Source organism: Excalfactoria chinensis, chromosome 20, assembly GCF_039878825.1.
Source record: "Excalfactoria chinensis isolate bCotChi1 chromosome 20, bCotChi1.hap2, whole genome shotgun sequence".
Classification (NCBI taxonomy): Eukaryota; Metazoa; Chordata; class Aves; order Galliformes; family Phasianidae; genus Excalfactoria; species Excalfactoria chinensis.
Window position 1 is genome coordinate 1,906,068 of NC_092844.1, and position 18,265 is coordinate 1,924,332.

Genomic DNA, 18,265 nt, shown 5'->3' on the forward strand with positions numbered 1-18,265 from the left:
CCAGGAGATGGAGGTGGGTCTGGGGTCCCCAATCATAGAGGTGGAAATGGGGTCCCTGTGAGGTGGAGTCCCCCCACAGATAAAGGTGGATGTGGGGTCCCCAAGAGATGGAGGTAAATATGGACTCCCAAGGAGATGGAACTGGATACGGGATCCCCCAGGAGATGGAGATGGATAGGGGGTACCCCATCAGATAGAGGTAAAAATGGATGGAATCCCCATGAGATGGTGGTGGATATGGACACCCCAAGAGGTGGAGGTGGATACAGGATCCCCCAGCAGACAAGAGTGGATATGGAATCCTCAGCAGATAAGGATAGATACGGGGTCCCCAGGAGATGGAGATGGAGATGGGGTCCCCAAGAGATGGAGGTGAATCTGGTAGATAAGGATGGATATGGAATTCCCAAGAGATATGGATAGATGACCACAGTCAAGGACCTGAAGAAGACCCTTAACATCCCAACATAAGACAACAAACACCTTCTGATGCCCATTTGGGTCTGGTTTGGTTTGGAAAGCCCTTGGCTTCCTCACAGGATGTTTCCAGGCAAATTCCCCCAAGGCAGAATCCCCCATGGAAATGCTTTTCCTAAAACCCAGTGTTGCACTGGGATGTCCTGTTTCTGCATGGCCAGACGCTGGCTGCAGAGTGCCAGCAAGATGCTGCGTGCAGGTGTCAAAAGCTGGGCTCAATGAGCGTGTATTTAATTACAGAGCAGAGATCCCCACGCAAGGCTGCCTGATTTTGTGGGTTAGTCATGGTAACAACATTGGATTTCATGGTTGGGATGGAGAAACAGGAGAAATTAAGTGAATGTTAATGCGACACGATGGGTTTGCGCACCCCTCCTGTGCAGGGCTGATAGTTCTTCCATTTGGAATCACATGGATGTGATTAGGGGAGGAAGTTTTTCAAACAGAGGGTGATGACACACTGGAACAGGTTGCCCGAGGAGGCTGTGGATGCCCCATCCCTGCAGGCATTCAAGGCCAGGCTGGATGTGGCTCTGGGCAGCCTGTGCTGCTGGTTGGTGACCCTGCACATAGCAGGGGGTTGGAACTGGATGAGCATTGAGGTCCTTTTCATCTCAGGCCGTTGTGTGATTCTATGAATGTGATCACAGAGTCATTAAGGTTGGAGGGAACCTCTAAGATCGCATAGTCTGACCTTATGAGATGACAACGCAGCAGCAGGAAGCCAACCCTACAGAGGGTGGTGATGCTGGGGTCTCAGCTTACCCCGCTGCTCTCTTTGCAGCCATGAAAGCTGACCGCAAGCGCTTGAAGGCGGAGAAAACAGACCTGGTGAGCCAAATGCAGCAGCTCTACGCCACGCTGGAGAGCCGCGAGGAGCAGCTCCGTGACTTCATCCGCAACTACGAGCAGCACCGGAAGGTGAGAGTGTGGCTTTTGTTCCTTTGGGGCTTCAGGATGGCTTTCTTTGGGGTTGACCCTCAAAGCCATCTGAGCCGATCACCCTGCACTGTGTAGGCACACTCACAGCTCCGTCAGCGCTCAGAGCCCCTCCAACCTGACCTTGGGTGTCTGCAGGGATGGGGCGCCACCAGCATATCTCCAAGCAGTCTATTTTAACTGCTCCCTTTTGCTGTCCATAGCCCTAAGGCAGCTCGCTCCTGGTGTCCCTGCAAGGTTGGAGCGTGCAGAGCGCACACACAAACATTTGCTCTGTAATAAAGAGCATTTTTGGGATGCTTTCGGGATGGAAAGCAAGGGGGGGGTTGCAAGCAAGGCTTCCTGTTGTGCTTGCGGTTCTGCCATCCGCAAGCACGAGCGAGCGTGGGAACTCAGCTCCCACAGCTATTCTGGGCTTTTTTCCATGCAAAGGGAGAAATTTGCTATTTTTGAAGGCTGGTGCCATAGGAGCAGCACTCACAGCCAGCTCTGGGTTAGCTGGGGCAGCCACGGGGACATTTTTCCCCTGCCACAAGGAAGTCATTGCAATCTTCAATGCGCAGAAAAAAAACAAGGAGCATGGAATGATGTGCTGGCGAAGCTCTCCAGCTTTGGGACATGGTGCTTGCACCCTATTTTGGGGCACAAATGTCTCGTTTTGGGGCACAGACATCCCATTTGGGAACACAGGCATCCCATTTTGGGGCACCAGTGTCCTGTTTTGGGGCACAAGCATCTTATTTTGGGATACAGGTGTGTCCCATTCTGAGATACAGGTGTCCCATTTTTGGGCACAGGCATCTTGTTTTGGGGCACAAATGTCTCATTTTGGGGCACAGGTGTCCTATTCTGGGACACAAGCATCCCATTTTGGGCACAGGCATCCAGTTTTGGGACACAGACATCTCATTTTGGGACACAGACATTGTGTTTTGAGCCCAAAGTGTCCCCATTCTGAGACATAAGCATCCCATCTGAGACACAGGCGACCCATCTTGGAGTATAGCTGTCCAGTTTTGGGACACAAATATCCCAGTTTAGTGCACAGGCATCTCATTTTTGGATACAGGTGTCCAGTTTTGGGATGCAGGCGTCCTATTTTAGGGCACAGGCATCTCGTTTTGGGGTACAGGTGTCCCATCTTGGACACAAGCATCCCATTTTGGCACACGGACATCCTGTTTTGGGGACACAGTGGCTGCAGGGAGGGCCGGGAAGGGGAGTTTTGGGGCATTCCCTATCTCAGCACCTTCCCCATGTTGCACCAGGAGAGTGAGGATGCGGTGAAAGCCCTGGCCAAGGAGAAGGACCTGCTGGAACGGGAGAAGTGGGAGCTGCGGCGGCAAGCCAAGGAGGCCACCGACCACGCCAGCGCCCTGCGTTCCCAGCTTGACCTCAAAGACAACCGCATGAAGGAGCTGGAGGCCGAGCTGGCCATGGTGAGCTCAGCCTTACAGCATTTCCTAGCTGTGGGAGGGTGCCTGGTTTGAGTCAGGGCTCAGCATTTATTGCCTTGATGAGATAGATGTGGCAGCGTTGCGGTGTTGCGTTTGAGCGTTGTCACGAGGTTGCATTATTAGGGTTGGTTGCAATATTGCAAGTATTGCATCCCAATGCTATCCCTGGTGCTGCAGCATTGCATTCAGGGGCTGATTGCAGTGTCCCCACAGGCCAAGCAATCCCTTGCCACGCTGACCAAGGACGTCCCCAAGCGCCATTCTTTGGCCATGCCGGGCGAGACGGTGCTGAATGGCAACCAGGAGTGGGTGCTGCAGGCTGACCTCCCACTCACTGCTGCCATCAGGCAGAGCCAGCAGACCCTGTACCACTCCCACCCCACACACTCGGCTGACCGGCAAGGTGAGACCTGCACTGGTTTGTGCACCAGCTTTGTTTTTGCATGGGTTGTTGCTGAGATCTTAAACAGGATCATTGGTTTTGCACATAAGGGTCTTGTTTGTTTCGCATGGGTCTGGGTCTTGTACAGGGGGTTGAGTTTGCACAGGGGGTTGCTGGGCTTTAGGACAGCATCAGCTTTCTTGCACATGGGGTGCTTGGGTTTTTATGTGTCCAGGTTTTGCACAGGGGGTGTAGGGCAGGATCTGGGTTTTGCACAGGGCACATTGGTTTTGTTGCACCACAGGCTGAGCCTCTGCATGGGGCTGTAGGTTGTGCACAGGGGGCTGCAGGGGGTTTTGCACAGGTTTAGGTCTTGCACAGAAGCCTGGGGTTTTGCACAAGGTTTTAGGTTTTGGGTTGGGGTTTAGGAGGTTGCTGGGGTTTCGCACAGGGAATACTTGGGATTGTTGGGGTTTTTTTGCACATCTGGCTCAGGTTTTGCACTAGGAGTTGCATTTTTGAACAGGATCAGAAGACTTTCTTGCACAGGTTTAGGTTTTGCATAGCAGGCCAGAGTTTTGCATAAGGGTTTGGGTTTTTGCACTAGGAGTTGCTGGGGTTTGGGAATTGTTGAGCTTTTGAACAGGAACTATTTTTGCACGGGGGATATTTTGCACAGGCTTAGGTCTTGCACTGGGGTTTTGCACAGGGAGTTGCCATGGTTTTGAGTCGGATCACCTGGGGTTGTTCCTGGATTTGGGTGTTGCACTGCAGGCTGGGGTTTTGCATAGCAACTTAAGTTTTGCACAGGGGGTTGCTGGCTTTTGCATATAATCTGGTGTTTACAGGAGGGTTTCGCTCACGCTGGGGGGCAGCCCTACACCTGAGCTTTGCCACTGCTGACCCCCATCTCCCCATTGCCTTGCAGCAGTCCGGGTGAGCCCCTGCCACTCCAGGCAGCCGTCCATCATCTCCGACGCGTCAGCAGCAGAAGGCGACCGATCGTCCACGCCGAGCGACATCAACTCGCCGCGACACCGGACGCATTCGCTTTGCAACGTAAGTCCCAGGAACAGCCAAGTGCTGCAGGGTACCCACACTGTGTTCCTGCTGTTTCAACATCACTTGTTCCCCTTCTTGCTGCAGGGGGACAGCCCTGGACCGGTACAGAAGAACTTGCACAACCCCATTGTACAGGTAGGGCAGCGTTCCCCTTCTTCAACCCCTGTCCCAAAAGCTTATCCTGCACTAGAGAATGAATTTTGGGGTTGCCAATGGGCACTGATGGAATTATTGAGTTGTTCTTCTATGTTTTAGCCTAAAAAGCTGTGGGTGTTCATGCAGATGGTAGCCAGGCCTCCCTGTGGCTTTGCCATGTAGCAGGAGTTGACATCCTATAGCAATGGCACTGAGAAACCAAACTCCTGATAACGTGTGGTGGGAGGAGGTCGGGTCCTCCCCATGGCTTCAGATACCTCAGGACCTCAGTATCCATTGGGATCTGTGTATTTGGTGGTGTTGAACATCCCCAGAGGTGTTCAACATGGAGATGTGTCAGGGATGTGGCCAGTGAGTATGGCCAGATGGGTTGATGGTTGGACTTGGTGATCTTGGAGGTCTTCTCCAACCTTAATGATTCTGTTTAAGGACACAATCAGTAGGCATGGTGGGGATGGGCTGATAGTTGGACATGGTGATCTTGGAGGTCTTCTCCAACCTTAATGATTCTATCGTTCTGTTTGGGGATGGGTTGATGGTTGGACTTGATATCCTTGGAGGTCTTCTCCAACCTTAATGATTCTAATCAGGGACACAATCATTGGCATGGTGGGGATGGATTGATGGTTGGACTTGATGATCTTGGAGATCTTCTCCAACCTTCATGGTCTGGTGATACTGTGACATGGTTTAGTGGGCACGGTGGGGATGGGTTGCAAACCCCATGCATGGAAGCCCTACGTAGCCTCACTGCAAGCAACAGTGCAGATAAATCCACCAACAAAACCCCACAGATCAGCCATATCACCTCCACATCTCCTCTCCCTACAGTCTCTGGAAGACCTCGAGGACCAAAAACGGAAAAAGAAGAAGGAGAAGATGGGTTTTGGCTCCATCTCACGGGTGTTTGCTCGGGGCAAGCAACGCAAATCCCTCGACCCAGGGCTATTTGATGGCACGGCCCCCGACTACTACATCGAGGAGGACGCGGACTGGTGACCCCTGGCCCCCAACAATGTACAGCCCCCACGTGTGCATACCCAGTCGCAACGTAATTTTGTGCCCTCCCTCCCCCCATCGATTCTGGCTTTTTTTTTTTAAGCATTCCAGTAATTTTTCCTTTGTCGTCACCTCTTTTTTCGTGTTGGTTTGGGTTGTTTTTTTTTTTTATTTGTCTTTGTGTCTTTTGGGGGATTTTCGTTTCGTTTTGTTGGTTTTTTTTTTTATTAATTCCCCAAACCTCCTCCTTTGTTTGTTTGTTTTTCGACAAAACTTGAAACTTGAAGGACTGCTGTGTGTCTGTAAATAAGGGGAAATCTCGTGCACTTTGTGCTTGTGACGTCTCTTGTCCGAAAACGCTGTTTTTCTGGAGCCTGTCCTGCAAATGGGGTGACCCTACTTGGGAGAAAAGTGGGGACCCCAACATCTCCGGAGACCTTAAGAAAGAGATGAAAACAAAACAAAACCAAGACGTGAAACCCACCCAGACTGCATTCAGCCGGGGAGGTGGCAGCACGCGGGCTCGTCGTAACGCCTTCTGGAATCTGTGTTTTTTTTTTCCCCCTTCCCTTTGTGTCGTTTTAATTTATTTTGCACAAAACCCAGAGAGGAGCTATTCTAACTAAATTATTGCAGTAATGTTGAGGGTGGGGTTGTTTGTTTTTTTTTTATATATATTTTTTTTCCATGTCGCTGGGGTTGGGGAAGAGGAAAAAGGATGGGGAACAGGGACGACGTGGGAGCACTTAAAGCCTTGGAAAAGCCCAGCGACCTCAGAGCTTCCCAATGTGGATTTGGGGTGCTCGCCCTTTGCTGGCATTAAAACTGGGGACCCTGGGGGCCGGGGGAAAGCAACATCCCTATAAAGCAGTGCCAATATTATGGGGGGGGGAGGGAGGGATGCTTGGAAACCGCGCTCCGCTTTGAACGACGAGCTCGCAAACCTGTATTGCTTTAACGCTCAGCGGTATCATTGGAAGCTCTTAAAAGAAAAAGTTATGAAGATTTATTTAATAGTGCTATAATAAGTGTCTTATTTTTCTGAATTCCGAGACTCGTGCCCTGTTTGAATGGGGAAATATTTTGTCTTAAAGGGCAGAAATTCACTCCCGCGCTCTGCGTTCCCCGTATGGTGATGCTATGGGGAGGGCCGGGGTGCAAAAAACAGAACTTTTCTGCAGAAAAGCTGTTTTTTTTTTTTTTGGTGGTGTTTTTTGTTTTAATACATTGACATTTGTTGTGTTTTTATTTGGGGGGGGTCATTTGGATTGTTTTTCTCCTTGCATTTATTCCCTTTCTTCCTTTTAATGATCGAATCTCTCCACCGACGAAAGCAGACGAGCGATCTCCATCGGTATCCAGTAGTTTCCTTTTGCATTTCAGCTTCTTTTTATGAATTAAGAAATAATTCTAAAAAAAAAAAAAAGAAAAAAAAAGAAAAAAGATGGAAAAAAAGAAAAAAAAAACAACTTACAAAGAGGATGATTTATTTAAAAGAGAGAACTTTGGGGAAATAGCGGATGGATTATGGGTAACCTTTAGATTGGACTTTTTGTTCCCCCTCCTCAATGAAGGGGATGGGGGGGAATCCTTGAAGGCATGGATGCAAATATTACAAACAAACAAACAAAAAAGTTATTAAAAAAAAAAAAAAAAGAAAAAGAAAAAAGAAATCTAAATAAAGCTTATTTTAAAGTACGGGTGAGCGCCAATGTGGTTCAACTGAGGTTGGGGATTGGAGGTGGGGTTGGGCGCTGGGTTGACCTGTCCTCAATTCGGGTCAATGGGGATCCATTGTGTGGTGCAGAAGGGATGGGGTGGAGGTGCTCAGCATCACTGCAGCACCTTTTGGGTGCCCCGCTGACAGCAGGGGGTGGGTTTGGGGTTTTTTGACCCATGGGAGCAAGCAGGATTGGGATTTCCTATAGGTAAAGGTGTGGGGGGGGGTGTGAATCCAGCCAAGATTTATCCCACATCCATGGATGTGATGCCAGGAATGGAGTCCACCATGGGATGGGCATGGGAAGGGTGTAGGGCAGGATGTTCCTATCGTGCATGGAGCAACCCAGTGCCAGTCTGAGGACACCCTGCAGAAAACAGGTAAGAATTCATTTTTTCTCCCATAGGGCAGCACAGCATTACAATGCATTCCCATGTGCTTGGTTTTCTACCCCATATCTCGGGGTCAGGTTGTGCATAGTTTGGTTCTGCCCATTTCCCAACAGGTTAAGGTTGGCTTTTCGAACTGGAGGATGCCAAGGCAACCATGGATAACACAGAACAGCCATACAACAAAATAGGATGAACGTTTGATATTTTACACATCCAAAGGCCATAGTGCCATGCATGGAACAGAGCAGGAGCATTGTGAGCAATGGGAAGGGAAACACCAGCTGCCAGCTGGCAGTGCAGCCCTGTTAATTAGCACTATGATGGAGTATTAATGGGAATAAAACATGGCATTGAGGTGTGAGTATAGTGAGATAAGCCCGGCGCAGCCCGTGGCTGAGGTTGGTGGCAAATATTTGCCCATGCCACATTGTGCCATATGGGAACAGCTGCCAAAGCTGAAGGAAACTACACTTGGAAACCTATTTAGAGAATGTGACCTGAAATCTATGGTTGACCTGTAGGTTGTTCCTGTTTTTAAGGCTGCTTGTTGCTAACTGGTCCGTGTATATCCCTGCTGCATCCCCATTTCAACCCCACTGCATCCCATCTGCATCCCCATTACATCCGTGCTGCATCTCCAGTGCATCCCTACTTCATCTCTTCTGTATCCCTGCTGTATCCCCATTCTATCCCACCTGCATCCCTGCTGCATCCCTGCTGTATCCCCATTCCATCCCTGCTGCATCCTTATTCTATCCCTGCTGTATCCCCATTCCATCCTTGCTGTATCCCCATTCCATCCCTGCTGTATCCCCGTTCCATCCCTGCTGTATCCCCATTCCATCCCCTCTACATCCCCACTGCACCCTCTTGTGTCCCCACCGAGCATCCCCCAGCCCCAGAAGGGCTCAGCTGTACTCGGGTTGCTGCTACACCCTATGGACAGAGGAGGGAGCACGCAGCCGGGATTTATCACCGCCGCAGCGCTGAGCGATCCGTGGAGAACCCAAAGAAGCACAGAGGTGCGTCCTATTCCTGAACTGACCCTATAATACAGCCCTCCTCACTCAGATACATGCGGGCTGGGGACTCGGCTCAACCTAAACCCAACTCCTCTCCTTCCAAAGGCCCTCCGTGGGCTGCAGTGATGGTGTTGGGTATGGGGCTGGTGTTGGGTATGGGGCTGGTGTTGGGTATGGGGCTGGTGTTGGGTATGGGGCTGGTGTTGGGTATGGGGTTGGCGTTGGGTATGGGATTGGCGTTGGGTATGGGGTTGGCGTTGGGTATGGGGTTGGCGTTGGGTATGGGGTTGGCGTTGGGGTTGGACCATCTAGGAGGACCTAGAGCTATGGAATGAGCCCTAAGCCCCAAAGGGAATGGAGTCGGGTTGAGTTCTGTTTTCTTGCAGAAGAAAGGAGAAATCTATGGGTAAAAGTCCCATATGTGTCTATGTGGGATTGGGGGAGCCTGAAAATGCAAAGTGAGGTGTATAAAGGGCAGGACATCTCTATGTGTTGGGGATCACAAGGCACTACGGAGCAGCTCTGGGTTCATTGCACAATGGGTTGGGTGAGAGGAGGAAGGGCAAAGCTTGCTCTGCCTCCAAGGGGAGACAGTGGAAAATCCCATGTGACTCAATGGAGGGGATGGGGAAATGATGGAGAAATTATGGGATGTAATGGGGAAATATAGGGGAAATATGGGGAATAAGGGAGAAATGGTGAGAAATAGTGGATGATAATGGGGAATAATGGGGAAATATGGGAAGATAATGGGAAGTTGTGGGTAATCATGGGGGGAAATGGGAAAATTGGATAAATTATGGGAAATAATGGGGAAATAATGAGAAATGGTGGGTAATAATGGGAAATAATGGAGAAATAATGGGAAATAGTGGGTAGTAATGGGAAATAATGGGGAAGTATGGGAAGATAATAGGAAATTATGGGTTATCGTGGGGGGAAAGTGAGGGGAAAATGGGTAAATTGTGGGAAATAATGAGAAATAAGGGGTAATAATGGGAAATGATGGAGAAATAATGGGAAATAAGGGGTAATAATGGGATGGGGAAATATGGGATAATAATGGAAACTAAATTAGAAATAATGAGGAAATATAGGGGAGAAATAGGGAAAAATGAGAAATAATGGGAAATAATTGAGAAATAATTGGAAACTGAGAAATAATGGGGAATTATGGGGAAATAATGGGGAATAATGGGGAATAATGGGAAATAATGGGTAATAATGGAGAAATAATGGGAAAGAATGGTGGGAAATAATAAATAATGAGAAATAATGGAGAAATAGTGGATAATAATAGAGAAATATTGGGAATAGGGGGAAATAATGGGGAAATATGGAGAAATAATGGGAAATGGTAGGTAATAATAGGAAATTATGGGAAATAATGGAGATATAATGGGGAAAAAATGGGAACGGATGGAGGAATAATAGGAAAAAGTGGGAAATAAAGGAGAAATAATGGTAAATTAATGGAAATTATGGGAAATAGAGGAGAAAATATGGGAACTAATAGGAAATAATAATGGATAGTGCCCCGAGCCCGTGGGAAAGGGAAGTGGAGGGGGAGCCCGGAGCGGGCGGAGCCGGAGCTGCAGCCGGAGCGCAACGCTCCCAGCCCGGCCCCGGCATCACAGCACCGCCCCGGGGAGGTTCCACGCCGCTGCCGCTGTCGGGAGGTGCGTGGCGACCCGGGGGCTGCGTGGGGCCGGGAGGGGAGTGGGGTCTTATGGGGCCGGGATAGGGCTGGGACAGCGTTATGGCTCCGGGATGGGATGAGATTGGGACAAGGGTTGGCGCCGGGTTGGGATGGGAGTGGGTGTTGTCCTGCTTGCCAGCATTGGGAAGCACAAAGAGCAGGAGAAAGTAATGTATGGGGTACAGGTGGGACTTGGGGGTATGGAGTGGTATGAGGATATGGAGGGATATGGGGGCAATATGGGGACATTGGGTTATGAGGACGTATGGGGATGCAGCCTGCAGGAGCGCAGCACCGAGCAGGAGAATGTGATCTGTGGGGCAGGAATGGATGTATGGGGGGTACAAATGGATGTGGGGCAGAGATGGGGGAGTAGGGTCATGTGGGGTTATATGAGGTTATGGGATCACAGCCTGCAGGAGCACAGCGCTGAGCAGGAGATGGTAATGTGGGGCAGAGATGTAGGGCAGAGATAGGGGGCAGAGGGACATGGGGACATTGGGAAATGGGGTGATTTGGCATTGTGGGGGAATATGGCCTGCAGGAGCACAATGCCACACAGGAGATGTGGGGCAGAGATAGGGGGCACAATGCCATGGGGATGTATGGAGATATGAGGTGGAGATGTGGGGCAGAGATGAGGCTTGGTGCACATTGTCACCCTGCAGCACCGGAGGTGGATGTTCTGAATGCAGGAAGGGATGGGGAATGGCTAACCCTATATCCAACCCAATGGTGCTTTGGGGTTGGAGCACAAAGCAGCTGCTGGAGGCGCAGTGTTTGGAGAGCAAACAAAGCTTGAGGTGGCTCTATAGGGCCGGTCTGTGTGCTTTGCTTAGGGGTGGGCACCCAATCCCAAATGCACATCTTCATCCTGGTGAGTTTCATGGCTGGTTGGTATCCAGATAGTGTCCATATGGTGTCCAGGTGGTGTCCAGGTGGCATCTGAGAGGTATCCGGATGGTGCAGTGGGTTCCAGAAGAGGGTTTGCTGTTAGAGATGGGCTGGATATCTCAGCTGGCAGAGCAGAGCCCACGTGTTGCCTTTAATTCTTGTATCCACGGCGTGAAAAGTCAGAATCAGGAAATAAAAAGTCAACCCGGCGAACCAAAGGTAGTGAATACAATGCAATGCACAGCAGGAAGAGAGCAGGTCAGGGTGCTGGGAGTTCCCCAGCCTGGTTTGTTTAGCTCAGGCTTTTCTGGCTGTGATTGCTATTGGTTCTGAACCAGCCCGGAACCGAAACGTGACGGAAGGGCAAAGCTTGTGGGCAATCCTCTGTGGAAGGGAAGTGTACAGTCTGGTTTGCTCCGCTGGTGCTTTTATTCCCTTTAAATCCAAATCGAAGGGGACTCTGAGATTGCAGAGGGGTTGGGAGCAGAAAGCAGAGCCTGGTTTTGCAGGAAGAGGCAAAGCTTCGCTGTTGGCACCTCCTGGGGAAGCGCTGCAGGGAAGGGTGGGTGAGCCAAATACCTGCATAGGAAATCACTCTGAAAGTGCCTCTCTGGAACGAAGGGAGCAATTAGTGCCAATCGCTGCCGGCAGGAGGAAAACCCGACAGCCTGTCCCCTCTGTCTTGCTGCGTTCCACCGGTGAGTGGCAATGGAGGTTGGCCAAAGCCAATGTGGGTCTGGAGAAACCCACGGCAGGGAGAGCTGTGGGTGTTTCCCACCCTTCTGGGTTATGGGGTGGCTGAATCCCGCTGTCTGCTGGGCTTTATGGAGGGGAGGGTTGCGGGGATGGGCTGAGCTCATGAATTAGAAGGAGAAATGGTTTAATGAGAAGGTTCCGTGGGTGCAGACATGGAGATGAAGGCAGCTGCCTTGGAGCTGACATCAGCCTGCCTGTTCCTGGGGCTGGGGAGGTGCAGGGAGGAGTTACCCGCGGTGTGGGGAGCCTCAGGGTTCAGGGTGTGGGCAGAATACCAGAGAGCTGTGGGTGCCCCATCCCTGGAGGTGCCCAAGAGCCCCAGAGCTGAATGGGGTTTGGGCGACTTAATCTGATGGGGAACAACCAGCCCATGGCAGGGGTTGGGGCTGGATGGGCTTCGGGGTCCCTTCCAACCCAAATTGGTTCTATGATCTTCCAACCCAAGCCATTCTATGGGTGTATAATCTTCCAACCGAAGCCATTCTATGGGTCCTTGATCTTTAAGATCCCTTCCAACCCAACCGTTCTATGATTCTATGTTTCTACGATACTGAAAGTTGTCAGAGGCAGATGCTGAGCCACCACCAGCCCCAGGACCACGTTGGTCATCAGCTGTGTGTGTGTGTGTCATCCCTTGCTGAGCTCATATGCCTGCAAGGTGAAAATGGTCCCATGTGTCATGACCTGGGCATGCTGCTGGTGGCCGGCCCCAATGGGATGAGCTGTGCATCCACTCTGACCTCATCCAGGGAGTGGAAAACCCTGGATTTCACCTTGAGTCGGGCTTGGAGCTGCAACCTGGTGGTAGGAGCAGGAAGGGGACGCAGCGGATTGGTTATGGGGAGCAGCAGGGACTGCCGTGGTTCCTAGCAAGGGAAGGAGCTGAGAGCACACAGAGCCGTTCTGGTTTAATGATTCGGAGTTCCTGGTGTAAATCATTGACAGCAGTGAGCACAAGACCGCAGGTGTGCGTGGGTTGGGGACAAAGGTGGCTGGGGCTGCTGGTTGTGGGGCTGGTTGTGGGGCGGGAGCTGGCTGTGGGGAAGGCAGGAGCTCTGGGCACAGAGTTGGGCACTACAGGGCATGTCCCCATATCAGCACTGAGGTGGGAGCAGAGAGGTGAGGGCGGTGAGTACGGACTGGTTGAGTACGGACCAGTTGCACGTGGTGGCTCACGATGGCAGTGGATGGATGGATGGATGGATGGATGGATGGATGGATGGATGGATGGATGGATGGATGGATGGATGGATGGATGGATGGATGGATGGATGTCTGTGGGCACTGCCAAACTGGAGGTGCATTTCTGGCTGTAGGGAGGCTTTGGTTTGGTGCTTTCCTGGAGCTGCTGCAGCTTTCCCTATGCTGCCGAGTTCCCTTTTCACCGAGGCTGCGCTGCTTTTTCCAGACCTCTTCTCCAACCATTGACGTCACAGCAGTGGGGCTATGGCTACGGCAGCGCGCTCTGATAAGCCTAAAGTAGAGATAATTAGATGGTGAGAGAGACACGGACGTTGCCGCGTGGGTTAATGCGATTTGCCCTCTCTGCAGGGCAGGGATCTGGGCCAAACTTTTCAACACTGCAATGACGGAGCAGCTTAGAGAGGTGCCAGAGGGAGGCTGGAGATGGTGGGAAGGTGCATTGCTTTTGGAAACCTTCCATTCCTCCAGCAAAATGAGCTCTCTGTTCCTTTCCCCGTCCTGCCCCTCCCCATAGATCTGCAGCTGAGGGCAGCGTGGTGCTGTGATTTCTCCTCCCCCCCAAAGCCCTGGCAATGCTTTGCAGGTGGGAGCTCAATGCCTGCACGATGCTCTGCTGGATGCTTGAGGACAGGAGCTGGGTTAGTAGGGGAGTGAGTGGCCCAGTTGCTGGGTCCTGATGGCACTGGTGTGGCTAGGAATGGGGCCGGATGCAACTGGAAGTGAGGAAGGAGCGGGACGTGTGATGCAATTCCCCATTGCAATAAGCTCCACACCCATAAAGGTCATTGAGTTTACAGCCACCTGCAGCGTGGGTGCTGTCCCCAGCACGAGGCATGGCATGGAGCTGCCGAGGCAGAATGGTGGATCTGGATAGGGCTTGGGGGCTATCAGGCAACCCTCTGACAGTGGGTGCTGGGGAGCAGGGCTGGGGCTATGCTGAATGCAGAGCGAGTCCTCTGGAAGCATCCAAAGGGGGTATTAAGTGCAGAGGACTGAGATGAGGAAATCTGCTCTGCGTCCCCATTGAACTAGATGGCCTTTAATGGTCCTTTCCAGCTCAGAGCTATTCTATGATCCCCATTTCCTTGCCTGGCTCGCGTGTCTTTTCCTATAAGCTGCTCTGTTTTCTGGGAATGCTGCTCATTTCTAGCCGTGACCCAGCGACCCAGCATGCTCTCAAGCTAAACAATCAAACATGAACCAAGGACCAACAGCATAGATTGCTGCAACGCAAAGCAAAGGCGTATATGGGAAAAGCATGCAGCAGCATCCTGTCCAAGGGACGGCTCCTTGCACAAACAAGCCCTGCAAAGCCAAGAAAGGAAAACAAAGTGGCGTGTTTGCACAGCTGATTGCTGGCTTTGGCACCCATGGGATGCTGCTGTCAGGCCATGGCATGGAAATCTGGGGTCCTTGCTGCATTACCTACATGCAGTTTGCAGCGTGAGGTTGCACTCCTGGCTGTGTGCTGAGGTTGAGGCGAGCTGCCAGGAGATGCAGTTGCACGTGTTTATTTTTGGAAAGCAATCACATCCCATGTGTATGGCCAGGGAAATGCAGGCATCCCATCCAGGATGGATAGGCAACATTGGCTTGGCTGGCTCTGAACCAGAGTGCTCCAAGCTCAGGTGCTTGGGTCAGGGTGCACCTATCAGAGCAGTGTTCTCTCTTTGCAGGTCTGCCCATCTGCTCTGCCCGAGCACCGCATGCATGGTAGCCACCCGAGGCCACCGGGGATGCAGTGAGTTGGCCAACACACAATGGCCCCATCTCGTACCAACGGGTCGCACTACGCACTGACGGCCATTGGGATGGGGATGCTCATCCTCGGCATCATCTTGGCCGTGTGGAACCTCGTGCCTGGCTTCGGAAACCCTGATAAACCCAATGCTGGGAATAGCAGCAAACCTGACCGCGGTGGTGGAGGTATTTTTAAGAGCAAGACGTTTTCTGTGGCCTACGTGCTGGTTGGGGCAGGTCTGCTGCTGCTGCTGCTATCCCTCTGCTTGAATGTCCGGGACAAGAAGAGGCAGAGTGAGGACATCCCCAGGGTGATACAGCACCAAACCTCTGTGGAGCCTTCACAGCAGGAGGAGGACAGGTGAGCCATGGGGGGCAGCAGGAGCTCAAGGAGAAGCTAACCCAGCTGTGTTGATGGTGACCACTAAGAACATCCAGTCCAACCACAGGACCCCATCGCTGAAAAGCAACTCGCTAAAGCAGGAGCAATGCAGAGTGTAGGTGTGCAGGTAGCTGGGTGCAGATGGATGCACATTCATGGGGTGAAACCCAACCTGATGTTCATCCAGGTTGGATATCAGGAAAAACTGGAGTTGTGGCACTGAGGGATGAAGTCAGTGAACACGGTGGGGTTGGACCTGGTGATCTGAGAGATCTTTTCCAACCTTTATGGTTCTATGAAGGCAATAGAAAGATGCCTGAACATAGGTGGCGTTGCAGTCTGTTCAAACTGCTGTATATAGTAGAAGGGCCGATATTCTGTCCTTTACTTCTGGTTGTGTTTTTATCACCTCTCTCTGTCCCCATGCCCCAGTGAAGTCGGGCTGATGCTCTTGCTTTATCTCCTGCAGCCAAGAAGAGGATGAAGACGTGTCCTCCCGCTACTACGTCCCCAGCTACGAGGAGGTGATGAATTCAGGCTACTCAGAGCCCCACGACCCGGAGCAGAACCGCAGGATCAGCGTCTCATTGCCCTCCTATGAATCACTAACAGGGCTTGATGAGGGCACGCAGCCCCCAGGAGCAGCCAGTGCAGAGCCAGGCACCGAGCGACCACCAGGTCGGCGCAACTCACGTCTCAGCAAGCGCCTGAAGCCCCTCAAGGTGCGGAGGATCAAGTCAGAGAAGCTGCATCTCAAAGACATCCGACTCAACCTCGGTGATGGGAGCAGCACCGGCCCCATCACAATTGAACCATTGACCCCACCTCCAAAGTATGAGGATATCCAGGAAAAAACACCGGGAAGCCAACAGTTGACTTAGAAAGAAGGGGGTTGGTCATTGCGAGGATTGGAAACACTCGGAGAGGGCTGGTCGTGGAGTGCAGGAGTGTTGGATGCTCTCTGGATGCTGAGGTACTGCTGTGGTGGGGACTGCAGTGTGGCACAAATAAGGCTGGGTCTTCCCAGTACAGCATTGTGTCAAACACCATGGGGAAATAGCAATGCTGTGAAGGACGTGAAGGCTGGAAGAGTCGGACATTGTTTTAAGTTAAGGACCACCTAACGTTATCTTCTCTCCTTTGTGCCTTGCCCCAGCAATGGGTTTCCAAGCCACCAAACTGCTATTTAATAAGTATTTTCCAAGAGGAAAAGGGAAACATTCTGTCTTTCTTTTTTTTGTCTTTTCTTTTTGAGTAAGGCAAGTAAAAGTGTCAGGTTAGTGATGTAGCTGTCACCACTCCAGACACCAGTGGGGTTGGGGATAGTGGCACAGGGCTGGCCCAAGTGCCTATAGGGTTGCATGCTTGCTGGTGCGAAGAGGAATGAAACAAGCCCTTAAGCTTGTCAGACCTATAGGCTTTACCCATAGGAGGTTTCTTACTGGCATCACTGCCCGTTCTCCTGTAGGAGAGGACTGTATTTCTTGCCTCAGTGGTTCTTTCTTTTGTGTGTTGTGCTGTGAATCAAAGGGACAGTCCATCTGGGGCTGGAAACTGCCATAGTGTACGACTGCCATGAGATGTTCAGGGTGTTCTGGGTGGAAGGACATGACCATGCAGTGCAAGCAGTCCTTTTCTAAATAAATATTTTGTACGTGGGGTGCATGTGTATGTGTGTGTCTGTGTATGCAGGCTCTGGCCTTCAATCCACCTAAACCAAGTGGTTTAGGGTGGATGCTGCTCCTTGGGCATCCCAAACGTGTGCTACCTCCTGAGCAACAGCATTTACAAAGTCATGCCATCCCTATGCTGTGTTATTGCTCGTAGGATTCTTGGGGTAGGGGTGGCCTGTAGAGATTAGCTTGGTGGTTGGGGATGTAAAAGGTATGAGATGAACACAAATGGCTAAAAAATAACATGATGTGAATGAGATGTTGCTCCAGATCCATACGGTGGTACCTGTGATCATTTATTGCTTCATGTTCTATCCCACCGTTCCCACTATTGCAGTCGTATTCACTTGGCTGTGCCCCAGGGGATGACGACGTGATCTCAGGCAGGCAAATCGTATGATAAGGGACTTCCTCAAGCAAAATTAATGGAACAACAGGGGAAAAAAAAGAGAATGAGGGAAGTTTGGGGGAGGTGAAACAGAGATCCTCGTTTATCGTTGTTGAGGATGCAATATATGTGCGGGTTGAGTCACTGTTTTGTGGGGGGGGAAGTGCTGTTGAATGGAGTTGCTTGGGGCTCAGCACTCGGTGTTGCAACACCCATAAACCGGAGTGCAACACCCACCATCTCCTTGTTAATCTCATTAGTTTTGGCGTGGGTGTGGAACGCGTCCCCAGGGGAGTTTTGTGGTGTTTTCCGCAGCCTGCCCAAGGCCTGTCGGGTACTGGTGGAGATAAAATTGCCTGTTTTGAGGTCTAAATCTCACGTGCTGTGAGGTATTGGCGTCCCTCTCTTGAAGCGTGGAAGGAGATCTACGCGGGAAGGAGGACAGCAGTGTGAGGAAGGAGGCCTGGCCTTCACCCCTAATGGCGGCTGTCATGGCGGCTTGGTTGCCATGGTGACAGGGATAGGGAGGGAGGGGAAAGGGAGGCCTACAAAATGGCGCCCAGGGCCCTGGGGATGCATCAAGCCATAATGGTGGCATTCAAACCTACTCACAGCACCCCAGGTTTCGATCTCCATTTAATTAAACCCCATTAATCCCCTCTCCACAGCGGAGGAGGACCCACAGGCCAGAGGGCCCTTATGGGCCGCAGGTGGTTGATGGTGTTAATCCATTGCAGGAGGTGAAAAACAAGAGAAAAAGCAAAAATTAGATACTCAAACATGCTCAAACCAGGTAGGCTGCACCACAAACTGTGTTTTGATAATGGGGATAAGCAACGTCCTTGGAGAAACAAGGAGCTGCAACCGACACCGACACAGAGCTGTGTTGTGCCCGTTGCTTGGATAAAGGACAAAAAAAAACCA

General features: G+C 51.3%; 2 protein-coding genes across 4 annotated transcripts in view; both read left to right on the top strand.

Moving 5' to 3' along the window:
- Window positions 1–7,093, top strand: part of KAZN (kazrin, periplakin interacting protein) — a 135,119-nt gene extending 128,026 nt beyond the window's left edge. For both annotated transcript variants that reach the window (XM_072354623.1, XM_072354624.1), the window contains 6 exons: window positions 1,262–1,398; window positions 2,685–2,855; window positions 3,087–3,276; window positions 4,184–4,314; window positions 4,402–4,452; window positions 5,305–7,093. In XM_072354623.1, the coding sequence (XP_072210724.1) occupies window positions 1,262–1,398; window positions 2,685–2,855; window positions 3,087–3,276; window positions 4,184–4,314; window positions 4,402–4,452; window positions 5,305–5,472 (848 nt within the window). In that variant the 3' untranslated portion in view covers window positions 5,473–7,093. The remainder of the gene's footprint in view (window positions 1–1,261; window positions 1,399–2,684; window positions 2,856–3,086; window positions 3,277–4,183; window positions 4,315–4,401; window positions 4,453–5,304) is intronic.
- A 3,148-nt stretch (window positions 7,094–10,241) lies between these two features.
- TMEM51 (transmembrane protein 51) lies at window positions 10,242–18,253 on the top strand. Of its 2 annotated transcripts, none has more exons than XM_072354377.1 (3): window positions 10,242–10,285; window positions 14,835–15,259; window positions 15,750–18,253. In XM_072354377.1, exons 2-3 carry the CDS (start codon window positions 14,919–14,921, stop codon window positions 16,159–16,161), a joined length of 753 nt encoding a protein of 250 aa, XP_072210478.1. In that variant the 5' UTR covers window positions 10,242–10,285; window positions 14,835–14,918; the 3' UTR covers window positions 16,162–18,253. The 2 variants fall into 2 exon arrangements, with proteins under 2 accessions (XP_072210478.1, XP_072210479.1); XM_072354378.1 differs by lacking the exon at window positions 10,242–10,285 and adding an exon at window positions 11,538–11,897 and having other exon boundaries at window positions 15,750–16,939.
- Window positions 18,254–18,265: the final 12 nt, after the last annotated feature.

Coding starts and splice junctions, on each gene's coding strand:
- TMEM51 (XM_072354377.1), top strand. CDS start 14,919: ATGGCCCCATCTCGTACCAACGGGTCGCACTACGCACTGACGGCCATT. Junction 15,260..15,749: donor TCACAGCAGGAGGAGGACAG/GTGAGCCATGGG, acceptor TATCTCCTGCAG/CCAAGAAGAGGATGAAGACG.